The sequence below is a fragment of the Python bivittatus genome, unplaced genomic scaffold (assembly GCF_059951505.1).
Source record: "Python bivittatus isolate LINGU-HERP-01145 unplaced genomic scaffold, Pbiv_v1 ctg000220_np1212, whole genome shotgun sequence".
NCBI classification, from domain to species: Eukaryota; Metazoa; Chordata; class Lepidosauria; order Squamata; family Pythonidae; genus Python; species Python bivittatus.
In genome coordinates, this window is record NW_028277048.1 from 25573180 (window position 1) to 25593801 (window position 20622).

Here is a 20622-nt window from a genome sequence, read left to right on the forward strand (position 1 = left end):
CTGATAATTTTTCACAACAATCATTAGCTTTTTATTTTTTTTCCCCTCATCCATACCCACTTTCACTTCATTATTCCACTAAGCCTCCTCACTCATACTTTCACTTAGCATAACTCTGTGGCTCTCGGTAACATATTTTTTTTACTCTGTTACAAGCAGCTTCCACATCCTCTTTCCTTATGTTTGCCTTGCTGGGAGATTAAATCTGTTTGCTAACGCTTTTTCATAAAGGACTAGTACTTTTTTCTTTCTGGATTATAATATGCAACTAACCCCAACCTATGCATTTCTATTTCCAAACTCATGTAGATGCCATAAATTCATATTTTCTAATATACATTTCAGCCCTTTCATTACACCTATACCTTTGTCTATGTGCATGTTTTTATCAGCTCCACTCCACAAGATCAAACCACATGCATTCAGATCTATCACATCCTTCCCCTTTTTCTTAGGTTTTTTCCTTTGATTTCGTTAATTAATTTAAACTGTTTACCCTTTACTTTTTATACATTCAGATCCCAATCTTCCATACACCATGATCATCACCTGATGGACCCATAGATACTGAGCTCTGCCACTCATCAGGCTTTGGTCAGTCAAAGTTCACATAATGCTTTTTAATAATCTAGAGGAAGCATAGGCTAGGTTACACTTTACTCATATCCATACTACATGTAGCATTCCTTACTAACAGTAAGGACAGTACAGACCAATTTGGGCACATTTTGACTTTATGCCAGAAGTGCAACCAAAGCCCACTTTTATGAAAAGCATATTCATGCAATTCTACGCAAGCTAAGATCTATAATCTAGAGCAGTGGTTCTCAACCTTTTTACCCTGGAGGAATCCTTGAAATAATGTTCAGGTCTCAAGAAATGCCTGAATAAAAATTGCAAAAAGTATGAAAACTTCACAATACAATTCACTTTTAACCCACACCATCCATGTTGTATGTTTACAGCAGCAGCAAAAGGGCAGGCCAGCAGCTGAATCACAGCACATAAAAATTACCACCACCATGAGCACTAGCACTGCACAATGCATGAAGTTAAAAATATATTCATTTTTTTTCAGTCACAATCTCTTGCAGAACCCTTCAGTTCAGGAGAACCTCAACTGAGAAAGTCTGGTCTAGAGACTACCTTGCAAGCCAAAATGCTTTTGTCCTTATCCCTCCAATTTGAAGGCATTTTTATGTATTGGCAGAGCTCAGGATGCAAACAAGTTATCTTTGTAGACAGCAATTACATTTAGTAATTGAATTTACTTTAAAATGTTTTTAAAACTTTTTTTTATGGGGGTGGTTCTTAGTTTTTAATTGTTTTGCTTTTAATAAAACAGAACAAAGGAAAAAAAGCCATTAGTGAAAGAAAAAAAGAAAAGGAAGGAAAAAAAGTTACACAATAAAAATGTGTATATTTAAGGGCTTCTCATACATTCTCAAAAGTATATAAAATTTACACAACAGTTTCAATAAGGGATAACTGTATTTCATACATAACTATCATCCATACACAGTCTACAGTATGTCTATAAGCAACTTGTTTGTAAGTTGCTAGTAACATGAGGACTTCAATCCACTGATCAAAACATTGGAAAGATAAATGGCTCCAATTACTCAGTACTTACAGTAACTAATTGTTGGCTTTTTTGATTTATAGGATTTAATGTGCACTCCTAATACATTAAGCAAGGACGTGTGCATCAGAACGGCCTTCTTTACCAGCAGTGGAGGACATACTGCATCATGTATATTAATTATTAATATACTGCTGTTTACAAGAATTGAAATATGGAGAGTGTTTCGAAGACACTATATCCTTAAACTTAACCAAAGCCAACAGACTTATTCACAATGACCATGGCCAGTTGTGCTTTGAAAATGGTCCTTTTCTTGTGTTCTTACCCTTCATTCCCTTACATTGACAAGACTACTTTGCCTACCAGTAGCCAAAACAGCACTCAGGTCCCACCCATTATATTTAGTTCTATCCAGCCAACACATACTGGTTAGTGGCTATTTCCTTTTGTTCATATTTAAAAAACAATAAATGCAGGGTGGCATGATCAAGGTTGGGCTCAGAGGATGCAGGGTGGGAGAAATTAATTTGTTTTTCAGCCTTTCTTTTTCAGCCCTTCTCTCTTCACTCCTAATAGGTGGGAAGGGATGTAAAATGACACTGGGGCAGCAGAAATGTTGCAGGAGTAATTCTTCTTTGTGGTTCCAGCATCCCATATCCTTTCCCTGAAGGAATAATCAGTGCTTTAATGGAACAGTTTGACCCGAGATTGTATTATACTGTAGAGAGAGCCAAGGCCATTGGATTTACATTGATTTGTACATAATAGTAAAGAATATAGTTTCCCCATTTGCACCTGAATATAGGACAGATGGGTCCCTGAGGCCTCTCTTTCTGCTATGTTCTCATGCCGTTACCTGGGATAGGGATTGGCAGTGAGGACAGCAAAATTTTATGGCATTATAGTTTTCTGCTGGCTCAAGGGTAGGTGAATAGCACTTAACTGTCTGAAGAGAAAGGCCCTTAGTGTACAGGTAGTCCTTGTTTAGCTACCACCACTGGTACTGGCAACTTGATCTTTAAGCAAAGTGGTCGTTAAATGAAATTGCAACTGTGCTTATGATCTTACTTCAGCTTTTCTTTGTTTTATCGACCTGCAAAGGTTGTAAATGCAATGTATGGTCACAAAGTTAGGGTTAGTTACTTTTTCTTCACCATTGTAACTGTGAACAGTTGCTAAACGAGGTAGTCGCTAAATGAGAACTACCTATACTTATGTATAACAAGTCATAGTGTACTTACTTTACCGTAGAAGAGTCAGTGCAGCAAGCAGTACTTATGATCTAATTTTCTGAAAGCCCGGTCTTTTAAACATTATGGAAGTGGCTCAGATTCAGTGCATTTTCTGATAAGACATATAACTAGAAAAACCGATAGGCATTAAGATTACTAGTGCAATTTTAATGCCAATTACATGAAGGCCCACTCGGTTTTTTACATCCAGGCAAGAGTTAAGTTATATATTTTTATATACAAGTGTCCCTGTTTTTCCCTCAAAGATGTAATCAACTGAAAGTGAGTGGCTGTTTTGCATTCTGTTCTGCAATTTCACACATATGTATTTGTAAAATAAGTTTTATTTTTAAAATGCTGTGAAAAGTATGGAAATATTTGAAATATCTTTATGATAGGACTCTCTGAATTCAGTAAACTCTTGAGTCTTTTAATCAGTAAGTATTTTAATCCACTTTGAAAAGTGTGATAGCTTTTATGTTTTTTATATCTTATAAGCAATACATAACAATGGTGCTTACATTTAAAAGTACAGATTAAATAAATGTTAAATTCTATTTAGGTATGTGTGTGTAAGTAGCAGATTAGAATGTCTGTTGGACTAAGTTTATTATATTTAATTTCTACAGAAATCAATTAGTTCCATTCCTGAGAAATTTCCTAAAAATATATGTTTGCAAAAGAAAGAAAAAAGCTTAAAACATAATCGGCAGTCACCCTATTTTGTTAAAAGGAACCTTTGTATTTTATAGAATATGGAAAGTTATCCACCCAGCAGCCCCCCAAATTAGGACAAGCTGAATGCTTACAGTATTTGTTTTGTTAGATATATAAGAATATATCCAATTTCTGTAACTTGCTGTACGTACATAGAGTCCTGGAAATTTTGGTCTGCCACAGCCAAAGCCAGAGCTGGTGATTCCTATTAAATAATATTTGTTGGCATCTGGGAAATAGCACACCAGAGGACCACCACTGTCTCCCTGGAACATGAAAAATAAAGATGACAAGTTAAGTGTTGCTTCATTGCTATTCTGAAGATTTAGCACAGGGTCCAATTAGTCTGAGTTGTACTTGTCATAATTTGTCAAATGAAAATATCGATCAATTAGAAATATAGATGAATTTGGATATCCTGAAGGGGAACTATTTGCTTTTGTTGGACCACAAGATTTAAAACTAAGGTACTTTAAATATAGGCATATTGATATCTTGATTGGGTCAGTTGCAGATTTATTTGTACAATATATGGTTTGCCTTTCTTTTAGGAGCTCAAGGCAGCCTACATAGCACTCTCCTATTTTTCCCACAACAACCTTCTGAGGTAGATTGGACAAGTACTGAGTAGAATAAAGTTGCCCAGTGAGCTTCCATGGCTGAGGGCAATCTGAAACCTGGGTCTCCCTAGAGTTAGTCCAACACCTTAGCGACTATGCTACACTGAAATTACACTACAAATTCAACACATTAGGGCTTATCTACCATCAAGCATTTTGTACACAAGTATTGAGAATCACTTTATTTCCAAGTGATCTAGTCTGAATAGAAGTTAAGTGATCTGAATCAGAAAAAAAAAAATCCTTATCTGCTTTTACATCCTATTGCTTTCCCACAACTACTGCTAAGGTCTTTACTGAGGTAACCTTTGAAACAGTAATGATTAGTTTTTCTTTATATTCATGTTTATATGCATAAACCTCTATTAAAAATATATCCCTCAAATTTCTATAAGAGATTTTGTTTTCCTATAACATCGTTCTGCTTTCAGGATTTTTTTTTAATTCATTTAATTATGAGTGATTGGTGTTTTCTATTTTTGTAGTGTGCCTAGTGAATTTGAGAAAAAACAAGATATCCTTTGAATGTTACTATAAAAATCCAAATAACCATTTTATTACATGAACTGTCATCAACTATTTTTTCCTTCCCAAACTGGTTGCATTCATGTTATTTGGACATATTATTGTGTTTCTACTAATTAACAATTTTACTAAGCAACAACTATATAAGATAGTTTTATAATAATTTTATAATGGAATTATCACCATTTTACCTGGCAACTATCAACATGTCCACTTTCAGAACCAGCACAAATCATATTCAAGGATACTGTGCCTGCATACCAATCATAGCTATTACAGATTTGTAGTGGAATAATGTCAACCTGAGCTTCTTGTAGTATATGTTTACCTTTACCTGTAATGAAAGCACAAGATAAAGCTGAAAGTACATTTGTTCGTTTTTGTGTAATGTTCTGTACATGCAGTCCAGTAGGGAAAACTGATGCAATTTGGACTATGTCAAATTTCCTGCCCCATATACTTCATACTATCTACATTTGTTGACAATCTTTGCTAATGTTATATAACAAATCCATATGATCTGTTTGACTGCTATATTGTCAATCTATTCCTTTTTCATCTTTTCAGTACTGCAACTTTGAGTGAGAACATTAAGTTCAAATATCACTATGGAGAAATTTAAAATTCATGCCAGGGGTGCAATAAAGTATTGTTTTACAAAGCATTATACCATCATGCTGAGCCATAAAATTCACCTATTTTGAATAAATTATCTGGTTTAGATCACAATATTGCAGTTTGAAATCATAGCTTGTTTTCAATTTTCATTGATTTTTAGTGGTAATCGTATTTCCATCAGTCTACCGGCTAGGTAATGTCTAATAGCAAGGGATTAGCATTGCTAATGGCAGTATATCAACAGCATAGGATGCATGGTAAGCATGCCAGTAGCATGGCTAAGAGTAACATTGCGCTGATGAAAAAATGCTGGGAGTCATAGTGCAACAACATTTGGAGGGCTTATAGTCTGGAAGGCCTTCAGATGTTGCTGTACTGATTCCCAGCGTCTCTCACCATTGCAGCATCATTTAGCGACATGTACAGGCCTACAGGTTTTGCACCCTCAAAATCTAGATTGCCCATTTGTTAAAGTAAAATACCATTTGAACCAATTATACGTATTCTGCCCCGTTCAGGCTTTGTCAGTAATGAACGCAAGAACGAGAAGGAAAATTACACTATTGTTACATTCAGACAAAATTAGACTTCTTATTTAGAATAACGTTACTTCTAAAATGTTTCTGGAAAGAATTATTTTTAAAAGTTCAATTTCCAGGAAAAAAAGAAAATTAAAAAAAAACCCAATATATTACTTTGTTTAGGGATATATATTTAAGATGTTTGATGAAAAGGTGAATGCAAAAGAAAATGTACTGTCATTATGACTGATAATTTTTTATTGAGTGCACTTACTAGCAGCCCTGGGTTTTCCCATTCATAACACGTGAATATCCTCAAAAGTACCCTCAAGAAAGCAGCTTTCCTATAGCCCAGTTCTTTATGCTTGCTTAGATTGCACTGATTTAATTTCATTTGTGAATAAGACTGCAGCCTAAAATCACTCAAATCTTGATCTTAATATTACTTTATAGTAATAATAAAAGATTTACCTTTCTCCTTTGTGCTTCCCCACCCGCTTATATAACATGGATTCTTATGTTTATTAATCTGGAAGTGAGCAGCGTCAGGTAAGCAGATGGGCTGGACATAGCCATTGTATTTGACAAGCTGAGTTAATCTGAACAAGGCAACATCATTTTCAAAAGTTCCAAATTCAAAATCAGAGTGGATTATAATATATTTGACATGGTATACAGTAGTATAAGGCAGATGTTTATAGAGATGATGCAAACCAACTACAGCCTTCCACATGTTTGGGTTCCTAGGAAAAAACAAAGTCCCACACAGAGTCAATAGATACTATAAAATTGTTACATTGGAGATACTGAGGTTAACAGCAAAGAGACTCAAAATAATGCAGTAATTTCACTTCAGTTCAAGAATTTTCAGATTGGAATTCTCTGATCTCAAAGCCAATCTTTGCTATAAGCAATTTTCTTATCTATGTCATTAAGTAAGATGAAGGCAGTTGTCTTGGAAATTCTGTTCAAAATCAAGAAAGAGATTCCTGTTAGAAACTGGAAACGTGCATACAATGTGGACTGATTCAAAGAACTACAGAAATAATTTTGCCTGCTAGTAAGAGTTTTGGGTTTGTTTTCCTTCCAGCTAAACAAAATGGTTGTGCATGCACCCATAAGTGGAAACAGCTGACAGTAGTTTCTGAAGCAGCTGCATGAGCCTTGCAAACAGTGGGACTCATGTACTGTAGATGCAAAAAGAGTACTTCATATATGTTCCTGTGTGTTGTAAAGCATGTCTTTTGAAGGCTTTGCACAGTTAGAAACAGCTATGTAAGACATATCAATAAATTATTTTTGGGACTTCCGGGGAAGAATTGGCGAACTGAAGACAGCTCCGCGAAAAGTGGAGCCAATGACTGCAGCAGAATGAAGAGCCAGCAAGTGGACCGGCTCTCTGTAATTCCTCTCTGGACAAGGAGAGGACTTGAGATCGCCCACAAGTGCTCCAGACAGTTGCTGCTTGTGAGGAGACCACAAGACAGCAGTCTCTGGTGGGTTTAGAGCTCTGCGAGACAAAGGAATAGCCATCTTGCTCAAACCATGGTTGGCACCTTTAAAAGAACACTAGTTTGTATACTTCCTTTTCTAATCACAATTGCTTTTAACTGCTTTTCATCTATTAGGAACTTTGGGTGGACAAGTCTGAAAATACCAGGTGAGCTTCCTTCAGTCCTTAGCAAAAAAAGTTTTAAATACAAGTTTAAGGACTTAAACAAAAAAAAATTTTTTTTGGAATAAACAGCAAAAGCGTGATTAAAACTTTGATTTTGGAAAGTTACAAACGGACTAAGGGTCCAGATGGATTTGAAATAAGATTTTGAAATTAATTATAAGAATCCTTCCTGTGGGAAAATGCTTTTATTTTGAATTCTTAAAAAAAAAAAAACATGATAGCATGGGACTTTGAAGGTTGAATACTAGAAGGAACTAAAGATTGCAATTAAAGGAAAAGAACAGTTAAATTCGACTTACAAATACAGAATGAAGCAAAATATTATTTGAACAATGGACCAAGAAGTTAATTTTAAGAGTGTCTGCCTCTATAGATATGTTTAAAAGATGTTATGGAAGAGGAACAAGTTTTACCTGACAAGATTGAGACTGATCTGAAAGTGGATTTAAAAATGACAGGCTACAAGAATGATATGGAAAAAAAATGCTGGACATACAAAAGAAACTGGCTAAAGTCTTAATAATTAAAAGGGATATACAAATAACAAACCAAAAGAGTGACCTGGATAATTTTCCTATATTGGATTTACAAAGAGGCATATTAAAGCTTTGAAGAATTTTGTGAGAAGGGACAAAAAATGAAAAGAAATCAAGTTCTAGGACATTATTGGAAGGGACTAAAGATCAAGACTGTTAAAAGTAAAAGGAATATAAAATTGGTTTATTTGATTAAGGTTAAAATAGATATGTTGTTATCTCTGGTAACCCTTAATGGACTTTTGCTGATCAGGACTGAACGACAATACTTTAAGGATTTGTTTATAGATAAGAGATGGAATATGAGAAGAAGAGATCATTTGTTGTATTTTAAGAGAAAGTGATAAGTTATTAAAATTGTTTATACTTGTGATGAAGGGGGAAATCATTTCTTTATATATTTCTTTTCTTTTTCTTTACTATACTCTTTTTCTTCCTTTTCTTCCTTTTTCTTCCTTTTCTCTTTTCTGCACTTTCTATTTTTCTTTTTTTTAGTTTGTATTTTTATCATTGCAATTGTAATTTTTAATAAATGTACTATAAAAATTATTTTTGAAACTAAAAGTAATTTCAGAAATGATATATAATTTAGCAACACCACCTGCAGTTCAAAATAATTTACCTAGTTTTTGATACGTTATGGAAATCTTACAGGAACCACGGAAGTCATAATTTGAAAGTGAAGGGAAATCAATGTAATTTGTATTTGCATATTTTAAAATCTGTCAACCCTTGCCTTTCTTATTAGGAATGGCAAGAGTCAAGTAGAGATGGTTCAATGGGGGTTTGCTGTTTTAGTGTGCTGGGAATGTTTTGAGGCAGCAATTCCACTGAATGAGGAATATAATACAGTGAACTTTCAATTTTCTCTATGCGCACTGCTCAGTATGTGTAATGTGTGCAGAAGCTTTTAATGTATATAGCATGAAAGAAAAAGCAGAAGGTTATGGCTCTTTTCACTACTGGAATGTGGCTCCCAATCTTTCTTTGAAAAAATGCAAATATGAAGCCAAAATTGTTTCCTTATCCTTACAGTGTTCTCACAAAGATCAAATAAGCAAATTCCTCAGTATCATCTCATTCACTCCCCAAGGAAAGAAAGCTCGCAAATGAATTCTGGTAGTCTGGCAGGTATTTCCCTACTCCTCTGAAAAGTCTTCTGTTCTGTGCTCCCTGTATCTTCTAGTGGGCCAGTGGCGCTTTACTATAATGAGAACTATGCTCTTTGAGAGAGAATTTTAGTAATTGCAAATTGATACATGGTAAAAATAGATCTTATTTGCAGTGCTCCTAAAAGCCTGGAGCATAAAATGTTAAGCATATTTCACGTCTAGGTTTCAGAATTAATACTCATAGAAGTATGTTATTGGCATTACGTAAGCTCGTGGGAGCCCAGGAAAGGTATTTCTACAGAATTTGAATACAAATATGGACCAAGAAGCACAAAGTACCAACTCCAACTTCTTTTTCCAGAAGCTAGATGGCTTTACCCTACCTTCTTTTTCCCTTGCCTTTATTTCTTCCATTCTTCAGTCAAACTGTCTATACCTTGGCTCTCTTGTTGCCAGTCCTTGATCCTATAGTTCTCTTAGTTACTTTGATTATTCTGCCACCACTGTTTTTCTTGCCCCCATCTGCTTTGGTCTTCCTAAGTTCCTAGATGTTTCTTCCCACCTTCCCATCCCTTGGCTCTTCTTTCCTCCATACCTGCTTTACCACTGCCCTTCAATCTTCCTCATCTGGACTCTGACTTAGAGAAGTACAAAGGCCCCTGAGGATGCAAAACTGTACACAAATAATCTATATTTCCTCCATAGCCATTCCTGAAGACAGCTGATTTTGTGATCTGTAGGACTTGCTCTGAACTGAAAATGGCAGATGAATACAACCTGCATAATCTCACAGGATAATTAATAGTACTTTTCCCTATCCTGATCTGACAGTTCAAGAGACAATGGACTGACAAAACAGTTGAAAATCATGGTAATTCCTCCTCACTTCAAACCTAGACGTTGAGTGCTCTCAGGCTTGGAAAAGACATACCACTCAACAATAAAATGGGTATCTAGCTGTGACAAGAAATCCTGGACAATGCCTCTTTATGGGATTTACAAAGTAGGCTGGTGAAAGCTTTGAAGACTCCTCTTGAATGCCAACAACCCCTTTGAGAACAGATGCCATGGCATTCCTTTCTCACCACTACTCACACGGCAGCAGATGTGGGGGTGTCTCTCCAAAGCAGTAAGTAGCTGGATTTTATGAATAAACTTATATTAATTGTAATCATCCTAGTGTTTTGTTATATATATTCCTTTTTTGGTATCTGACCTACAAACTCCAAAGCCAATAATAAATGTTTTTGAGATTTTGTAAATTTAATATCTTGTTACTAGGTACGTGGATTAAGGGATCAGGATAAAAGTGGGGCCTCTATAAGCAGGAGATATGTGGAAGAAGGAAATAGTACAGGAAGGAGATTAATAAATAAATAACTGGCACATCAATGTTACTTATAATGAAGGCACCTTCAGGGTTAAATCAGCCCTTCCCTCTTAGGTACTTCCCATGAGCAAAACTCCACATATTTCTATGACACTCTGGAATGTAATTATATATGTCACACATCTTGAGCGCTTTCTGTAATATGTAAGCAGGTTTCTCCCCCTTTCCTTCTCTTTTCAGTTATCTCTTCCTCTCCCCTCATTTCCATCCAGTTTGGCTATTCCTTCCCCTTACAGATACTAGATTTGGGATGCAAAAATCCAGACAAGTACAATATGGCAGCTTCCGCTTAGTGGTTGTCATGTCTTGCAGCCTAGAGATGGTAGCCCTACCTACCCTTGTCCAATGAAACATCTCATTTTTTTGCCATTTTTTTCTGGAAGGACAGAGGGGAATGTTTGTGCATGTTTCTGTGGGAGAGAATGGTTGGTATATGTAGATAGACATTCGATGAATTTTGTAAGTGGAAATTTTACAAGAATGACTTATTTTACAGGAATTAAAGTAAGTCATTTTGTTGTCCTGGTTCCTGTTTTTTTTCCTCTTTGGAATGTGACAGGTATATATACACAGGTAAATGCACACGTGTGTCACATTTAATGGGAAGAGGGAATCTCCTTTTTCTGTTTCCTTTTCCTGAAACATTCCCTCTTTCTTTGGAGGATGAACTACACTATCAGGCTTTTGCTGCATAAACTTGTAAATCCAGATTCCAAAGTGTGTGTGTGTGTATGTGTACACAGGTAGTTCTCACTTAATAACCACTTGTTTAGTGACTGAAATTACAACGGTGCTGAACAAAGAGACTTACAACCAGTCCTTGCACTTACAACCGCTGCAGCACCCCTGTGATCACATGATCGCGATCCAGGCATTTGGCAACCAGGCATTTGCACTGATGATGGTTCCAGCGTCCTGGGGTCATATGATTGCCATTTGTGATCTTTCCAGCTGGCTTCTGGCAAGCAAAATCAATGGGGAACTGAGTGATTTGCTTATTGGCCATGGTGATTTGCTTAATGACTGCTGCAACAGTTGTAAAATCAGGCGTGACTCGCTTAACAACACACTTTCCGGTCCCTATTGTGGTCATTAAGCGAGGACTACCTGTATATACACACATTCACCTACACATTCACCTAAAATGGATGGAAAAGCATTTAAGAACTGAAAGATACGTACACATAATTTTTGATGCAGTGTGCTGCAGTGAGCACTGAGTTGTTATTAATTAAAGCTCCTGCACATATATGACGATATGCTCCATCACTGTAGTGAATCTGAAGGCTAACTTGCCATGGCCATGCCCCAAGTTCAGCATCATGTCCACCTATAATCCGGGACCCCACTGTGGACTCATCCATAAGAGGCCTTGTTCCACATTCTGGAAATGAAACACATTTATTATGGTGAGAGGTAATGTTTCTCTGAAAGATTAAAATAAAGCCAACATTCAACAATATATTAAAAATAGATCCTAAGAACTATATCTTACTAGAAATTGATGCAAAAAAATTTACCAGTTTTCTTGGTTCAGAGGATAGCAATATAAATTTTTAAAATGTTCTTAAACAGCCTGAAATAAGGTGTCTGGTAGTACCTTTTCTGACTAACCAATTCTATTAAAAGGCTTGTGAGCTGCAACTCACAAAAGCTTATGCCTTTTAATAAAATTGGTTAGTCAGAAAAGGTACTACCAGGCTCCTCCTGAGTTTTTGCTACCACAAGCTAGCACAGCACTCCTCCTACAGTTTAAAAGGCATCCGTTATTAATACAATTTACACACTTCATTTTTGCTAGATGCTTGAAAATGTGGAATAAATGCATGATCTCAATGAAACTTAGTACCATATACTTAAGGTCTTGTTAAGTCGGGTATGATTAACAATATGTGCATATCTTAATTCAAAATCCATGATTTATTGCCCATTTTCAAAGCTAATACAGGCATAATGACAAGTCTTTCCCCACTTGCACCTAACCATGACATGAATATGTCTTTGCAGCTTTTTTTTTGTTTTGGGGGGTGCACCTTGTCCTCATGATGTTACAAGGTATGCTAGTAAAGACTTACCTGCTTTGTACTGGAAAGAAGGAAGGCTAGTCCTACACCATGTGATATTCCATTGCAGAGCTTCTTTGGTATCTTCTGCATTTGATAATTCTTTAAAAATTGCATTGTTAATGCTTCATTTTTCAAATAATTCCATGACTGTAACGCATGATGGGCCTATATGCAACATTATGCAAGCTAAGAGTCGTCTTCTGAACTTTGAAGCTCCCAAACACCCCAGTTCCAAGTAACAAATGAGAGAGGAGAGAAGGTCTGAAGTATGCTCCCGAAGAGTTTCCTGCAGTCGCTGCTCAACGCAATCTCACTTCTGTGACAAAACAGTGGGGAATGATAGGATTCTTCTGCCATTGGGCCCTAGCCCCTTCTGGGGATGTTGGCTTTAGTGGAATACATCCTAGTGTTTTTCATAGGAATGAGAAATTGGGAAATACAAAGTGAATATGTTTGCCTCCATCCAGCTGATTGGGGGGGGGGAATTGCAATTTCTGGCACAGCTTGAAAGCCATGCCAAAAACTGTAAGTGAACATTTTTATACAACTTCACCATCACTGCCCCAGGCATCTACATAATTATATTGTCACTTCCAGAATTTGAAAAACCCAGCAACCCAGGCTGTAGTGATTGGCAGAGGATGGCATTTGAAAGATTATTATCATGATGTGAGGAAGTTCTCCAGGGCATTTAGGAATCTATCAGTTCCTGAGGCCAGGCTATCTTAACAGGCCCCACAGCTGCAGAGATTAGTTGTTCTTCCACACTGCTACTATTTCCATTCCCAAATGTGGCAAAATTTATTTCAATAATAATTAAAAAAATTTTTTTAGATTATTTATACTGTCTGTGTTTTCCACTTTGTATGTGAGAGGCCTAGCATGGTCTTACTTTTTTAATTGTCTCTTGTAATAGGTCATTTCTTACTTGTCTTGTATCAGTTGAACAAGGCAGGATCAGTAAGGCAAGGAAACCCCCACTTTCCTCCATGTTTTTAATTTATGTTACTTACATTCACCCAGTGACAATGGTTGTTGTTTTTGATTGGAAGATGCAAACCCCTGTTGTTATGAAGGGATGATGATTTCAGTCCAGGAGCCACAATGAGGCAAGCCACAGTCCTAACATGTACATTGGGAATCAAGCTCGACCTGAAAGAATCTTTTCTACCTCAAGTTATGATAGACTCCTGATAACTACGTGGGTACATTCATGTATGTTTTTCTTTTCTTTTTTTCTTTTGAAACATATGGAAACAGTTTGCCACAGCTGTATTCCAGGATGCTCTTTTGACTTTGATTTCACAGTCCAGTCTACAAGCCTGATGGTCTCCCATTCAAAAACTAGTCAATTCTGACCCTGCTTAATTTTTTTGAGATTAAGAATTTAACAAAAACTCATCATTTACAGACAACTATACTTGATCAGGCTACATACTAAGTCATAATGTGCATCTAGAAAATATCTGAAACTAGAACAAATCCATAGTCAAAATCCCATTGCAGACAAGGAAAATGTTGAAATCACCCAACGTCACCTGGAAAAAGAAAACCATCTCTGCCAGGTAAAGCAGCAGACTATTGGGCAGCAAGAATATCTCAATCTTTTAATTCCCCCTTTATTTTAGATAGCTTTTACATGAATGCCCTGACAAGTCTGAAAATATTTATTTCACATAAACAAACTTCAAATATGGCATTTTTAGAACTGAAGCTCAGCTTGACCTTAAGGGTTCTTTTCTTTTTTAAACAATAAAGGGTGAAATGTTCTTGACAGATTTTGAAATTAACCACAATGGTTATATTATAAAGAAGATTTATGCACTTTCATTGAAAGTTCTTTTTACAAGGCATTTTGACCCACATTTACACACTGCAGAAAAGTTGAGTGGATCTGTAGATAAGATAGGGAAGAAGGGAATTTTGATCATAAATGCAAGGCAGAGAGGAAAGACTTCATAGCCTCCTATTTAACACTACTTCACAGCCTAGTCAATGTATTTTTCTAAAAATAAATGCTTGGAGGATCAGCAATGGTACTTTCTCATAGACCATTCCCACCCTTCTATACTAAACTATATCACAGAGCTGTAAATCACACACAACCTGTATCTGTAAGATTAACTAGAGTGGGGCAAAAAAGTATTTAGTCAGCCACCAATTGTGCAAGTTCTCCCACTTAAAAAGATGAGAAAGGCCTGTAATTGTCATCATAGGTATACCTCAACTATGAGAGACAAAATGGGGGAAAAAATCCAGAAAATCACATTGTCTGATTTTTAAAGAATTTATTTGCAAATCATGGTGGAAAATAAGTATTTGGTCAATATCAAAAGTTCATCTCAATACTTTGTTATATATCCTTTGTTTTTTTTTTTTTTTATAATGTTTTTTTTTATTTTTACAACAAACACAAAACAAACATGAACAAACAAAAACATAAAAAGGCATAAAAAAGCATCTTCCATTTTATACCGTGTGTCAACCAGTTAAACTCGTTGGTGCCCCTTTCATAATCTTAAATTCTCATATCATCTATTCAAAATATACTTGTATACTTATCAATTAACAATTATTAATCATTCATAGCTAATCTATAAAATCATATATTGCAAAAAATTTTAACTTTCAATAGGATTAGTAATACATCTCCATCTATCTATTATATGTGTATATATATGATAATTAATATCAAATTTCTATTATAAAATTTCCTAATCTATTACATTACTATATTTTCTCATCTAATCATTAATAAAAACAAATCCCGTGTCATATAAAATTGCTTATCTTCTTACTCTAATTTCAAATCTCAATTTAACTCATCTCTGCACATTCCATAATTTTGAATAACTTCCTCCTGCATAAGTACTTTTTAATTTTTCCAATTCTTAAGAATTACAATTCTAACCAATATCAGTTACAGTATCAATTACAATTCTAACCAAGTTACAGTTCTAACCAGATTTCACTACATGTTATACAATTTTTAACTATATATCTCAGATTTATACTTTATTCCAGCGCTTGCATAATTTTGAGTTCACCCTTTTCATTCAATATCCCAAAATATCTGGCTGTTCATTCCTTTTTTCTATATTATTGGATAAGAGAAAGCAATAATAAGTGTCCTTTTGAACATTCTGCTTTTGGAAGCTTCTGTCAGTTCCGTCATTGTTGTATTCCCCTGATTTTCTCTTTAAACATCTGCAATAGTTTCTTTCAATATTGTTTTACTTCTTCTTTTTGTACATTCTCTTAGTACGATTTTCCATTATAATCTTGTATAATCTTTTTCTCACCCTCAGTGCCAAGAACAGATCTGTCTCTCTTCATTTATCAGTTGATTAACCCTTTTAATTCTCAGTTTATAGGCCTCACAATAATTCCGTTTAATGTTTCTGATTTCTTGTACTATTTCTTCCTTTTCCAATGATCCCGTTTTATGTTTAATTAAGTCCATTTTAGCTTTAATATCTTTTTTCTTTTTCTTTTTTTTTTTTTTTTTGAGAATTTCTGCAGCTCTTCTTCCAATTTTTTATAGTCATCCTCAATAGTTTAAAGATCTTTTTCTGCATTGTGTTTCTCGTATAGTCTATTATCTTGATAAACCTTCATTGAATCAAAGGATTCTTTATCTTTTTTCTTGCCAAAAATAAGAGAAAAAAATAAGCTAAAGGAGAGAAAAAAAGAAGGAAAAATAAAAAGAAAAGGAAAAGAAGGAAAAGGCTAAGCCTCTTTAAAAAAAAATCCATCTTGGGGGGGAATAAAGAGCAAAGCAGAGCTTCTAGCAGAAAAAAGAGCTACTGCCACTAATCAAGGCTCTTGTGACTGGCTCAAACTTTCCATCTTAATATTTTCAAAGTCGCTTTCAACTCCACTTTCTTGTTTATAGTTACGGATGGCACCTGTATAAACATGCACATCCCACTATCTTTTTAGAAAGCACAGGGTCTTTGAGCGTGCGTCACAATGAAAAAAAAAAAAAGCACTAAGTCGCGCCTCTAAATGGCAGTGCAACTTTCTTTCATTTACTTTCTCTTAACTCCACTTTCCCCATTTCAAAGTCAAAAAGATATAAATTTCTTATAACAATAAAGAAATCTTAGTAAAAAAAGGCTTAATATAAAGAGTTATTGAGTATTAAAAAGAGAAAGCCAATCCAGTTAAAAATATATTTTTTTAAAAGAAAAACATCTTGTCAATTCCACTAAAAAGGGAAAGTTGAAAAGAAAAATTTTCTCCCCCTTCTTTTTTTTAATAGGGTTCAATCTCGCCGCTTAATCCACTTTTCTTCACTTTTAAAAATCTCTTTAAGTTACTTAAGGTGTTCTCTAAGAATAGTTGAATAGTAAAAGTCCATCTCACCCAGTTGACACCCTTCTCTTCCATCTTCCTTTGGAGCTGTCCCGGCTTTCGCAGCCATATTTGGCTGCCTCTCCTCCGCCGGCTTCAAGAGCTTCTCCCCGGATCGATCTGGGACTTGCGGCGTCCCTGAGATCCGCGGGACGCGCCCTTTGCGTTCGCCATCTCTACGGGACGGCTTAGGTCCATCGGGACCGTCTGGGAGAGGAGATATCGGCTGCCATCCTGGGAGCCCAGGATCGCCCGCCGTATCGCCGCGACGCCAGCTCCGCCCTCCGTTATATATCCTTTGTTGGCCATGACAGAGGTCAAACATTTTCTGTAAGTCTTCACAAGATTTTCACACACTGTTGCTGGTATTTTGGCCCCATTCCTCCATGCAGATCTCCTCTAGAGCAGTGACGTTTTGGGGCTGTCGCTGGGCAACACGGACTTTCAACTCCCTCCAAAGGTTTTCCATGGGGTTGAGATCTGGAGACTGGCTAGGCCACTCCAGGACCTTGAAATGCTTCTTACGAAGCCACTCCTTCGTTGCCCGGGTGGTGTGTTTGGGATCATTGTCATGCTGAAAGACCCAGCCACATTTCATCTTCAATGCCCTTGCTGATGGAAGGAGGTGTTCACTCAAAATCTCACAATACATGGCCCCATTCATTCTTTCCTTTACACAGATCAGTCGTCCTGGTCGCTTTGCAGAAAAACAGCCCCAAAGCATGATGTTTCCACCCCCATGCTTCACAGTAGGTATGGTGTTCTTTGGATGCAACTCAGCATTCTCTCTCCTCCAAACACAACAAATTGAGTTTAGACCAAAACATTCATGGTTTCATCTGACCATACGACATTCTCCCAATCCTCTTCTGGATCATCCAAATGCTCTTTAGCAAACTTCAGACAGGCCCAGACATGTACTGGCTTAAGCAGGGGGACACATCTGGCACTGCAGGATTTGAATCCCTGGCGGCATAGTGTGTTACTGATGGTAGCCTTTGTTACTTTGGTCCCAGCTCTCTGCAGGTCATTCACTAGGTCCCCCCGTGTGGTTCTGGGATTTTTGCTCACCATTCTTGTGATCATTTTGACCCCACAGGGTGAGATCTTGCGTGGAGCCCCAGATCGAGGGAGATTATCAGTGGTCTTGTATGTCTTCCATTTTCTAATTATTGCTCCCACAGTTGATTTCTTCACACCAAGCTGCTTGCCTATTGCAGATCCAGTCTTCCCAGCCTGGTGCAGGTCTACAATTTTGTTTCTGGTGTCCTTCGACAGCTCTTTAGTCTTAGCCATAGTGGAGTTTGGAGTGTGACTGTTTGAGGTTGTGGACAGGTGTCTTTTATACTGATAACTAGGTCAAACAGGTGCCATTACTACAGGTAACGAGTGGAGGACAGAGGAGCCTCTTAAAGAAGTAGTTACAGGTCTGTGAGAGCCAGACATCTTGCTTGTTTGTAGGTGACCAAATACTTATTTTCCACCATGATTTGCAAATAAATTCTTTAAAAATCAGACAATGTGATTTTCTGGATTTTTTTTCTCATTTTGTCTCTCATAGTTGAGGTATACCTATGATGAAAATTACAGGCCTCTCTCATCTTTTTAAGTGGGAGAACTTGCACAATTGGTGGCTGACTAAATACTTTTTTGCCCCACTGTATGTACTCTTTTATAAGGCTTCAATAAGCCTCATTTTCTCAGACTAGTAATCCAACCCAGAACAATAACAATATAATTTGTATTTTATAGTTCAATATTCATATTTCCTGATTTTTAAACAAAAACATGAATTCTTAGCTTCTTATGGATTACTTTCATGGACAGTGGGCCCTCCCACCAGCAAAGCTGACAAAAAATATGTTAAAGTCACTGTGTCCTGTACTGTATTAGAAGTGGATAAGTAACAGTGGCTTATGCATTGGGAAAAAATATTGCTTACCATGACTGATTTACATTTTTAATAACTAAACCCACACACAAATATGTGATTTAAAGTTTTGCTGTATCCTGGTTCTGTGTACCTGCTACTGTGTTACCAAAAAGTATAGGCTCTTCTATGCTGAGGCTACCTAGAAAAGAAAATAGCTTAAGAACTCCATAAACGTTGGCAACAATGCTGGCTAGGTGTTGGACAGTGCTTACTATGATCCCTGACTGCTCGATTCCTGCTTCTTAACCCCATCCATCTATGCTGGGAAAGCAAGTACCAATCAATTTCCTTTCTGTGGGTATTACTTTGAGGACATGTGGTTTCTACTGATTGACCTTTCGTATGAGACTCCTCCACTGAGTCCCCCTTGTCCTTGGCAACTTCCCATTTGGCATGTCCGCTGGCTGACTGGTAAACAAAGCAGAACCTCATAGTTTTACCTTCCAGTCACTTGGCCTAGAAGGGTAAATTGCCAGAACTCTTGTTATTTTCACCCACTTTTAAAAAAATAGAAAGCCACCATTTCACCATCTTGGGGCAGTGGTTCACCAATCCTTGCTGAGCAGCTATTGTGTGCCCTAACCATCGATACACTGGTTGCACGTGTGGTTAGGAGTCAGTGAACCAGTGTTTCTGCTTGTTGAAAATATAGAAATTGCCAAACAATGGAGGCCTGCTTCACAAAAGTTCGTGGGTTCACACAATCACATTCTACTTTTTGGATGGAGATACCCTGAAAATGGCAGCAGAGGACAGAAATTGATGCCCAGAGAGGGAGGGGATGTGATGGCAGTTCCTTACAGCCCCCAACAGGAGTGTAATCATCGCCTGGGTCAGATGAAAACACAGCAGCACAACTGCAGAGTTGGGCTCATGTCAACACAAGTCGGAAACGTCTTCAAAGTGGAGCAGGAAAACCCAGTTCCAGGCTACTGTCTCCTTGAACTCCAACTTCAGCTTAGGCAGTTAGCACCTTAGTGACCCTTCTCTTCCCTTCTGGGCAAGATGAAAGAATGGCTAAAAAATGACCTAAGATAACTGTGTGTGTATGTATGAATCTATTATCCTAGTTCTAGTTTTTAATTTGTTTCTACTTGCCAACAGAGAAATAGCCAGAGATTCCAGGCTCTGTGCCCAGATGGATGTGCGCAGAAAAGGGAGTAAGAGATGGGAGGAAACCAGAAGTTTCTTGACAGCAGATTCCGGAAGTCTCAGCAAGACGAGCGAGGCTCTCTCCCTGCAGACGTTTCAAGCTAGGCGCGGGACCGGGGGTCAGAGCTGCCCTGAGCGCACTTGCACCCCCATAACGTAATCAGGGGCTGTCGGGAATAGCTTTACTAGTACTGTCGCGGTGGTGCTTCCTGCCACTCGGTTTTTTGAGAGCAGGCGCAAGCACCGCTGAGAGCAAGCTCATTCAAAGGTTATTAGCAACCGAAAGGCTGCGGAGGGGAGTCAGGCTCACCGTTTTTAAGGGAGGCAGAGGACAGGGGCACCAGCTGCAGGAACAGCAGCAACAAGGAAAGGATGGACGGGCGAAGTTTCCGAATCATCTTTGATCCAGGGAGCAAATGGCGCCTGGCCCTCTCCTCGGTTTCTTTTACGGTTGTCCGTCTCGTGAGCAACGCGGCTCTCAGGGCACGTTTCAATTGGCGCGGGCGCTCCGCGTTTCGGTACGCAGGAGCGCGCGTCTTTTTCTTTTGTGTCTCTTGTAATTGTCGATTTTTGCTCACTTT

General features: G+C 37.3%; 1 protein-coding gene across 1 annotated transcript; it reads right to left on the reverse strand.

The window, feature by feature from the left end:
• Positions 1-3563: 3563 nt before the first annotated feature.
• Positions 3564-20439, reverse strand: LOC112542361 (transmembrane protease serine 12-like). Its single transcript, XM_088138190.1, has 5 exons — positions 20352-20439; positions 11717-11918; positions 6290-6561; positions 4871-5013; positions 3564-3800 (listed from the first exon to the last, which is right to left on the reverse strand). Exons 1-5 carry the CDS (start codon positions 20437-20439, stop codon positions 3564-3566), a joined length of 942 nt encoding a protein of 313 aa, XP_087994316.1.
• Positions 20440-20622: the final 183 nt, after the last annotated feature.

Bases quoted from the DNA above. Each gene is read 5' to 3' on its own strand.
- LOC112542361 (XM_088138190.1), bottom strand. From the start codon at position 20,439: ATGATTCGGAAACTTCGCCCGTCCATCCTTTCCTTGTTGCTGCTGTTC. The intron at 6,562-11,716 runs GTACGTATCTTT...GTTTTTTCCTAG, and splicing joins CACTGCATCAAAAATTATGT to GAACCCAAACATGTGGAAGG. The intron at 3,801-4,870 runs GTAAAATGGTGA...TTCATGTTCCAG, and splicing joins GACATGTTGATAGTTGCCAG to GGAGACAGTGGTGGTCCTCT.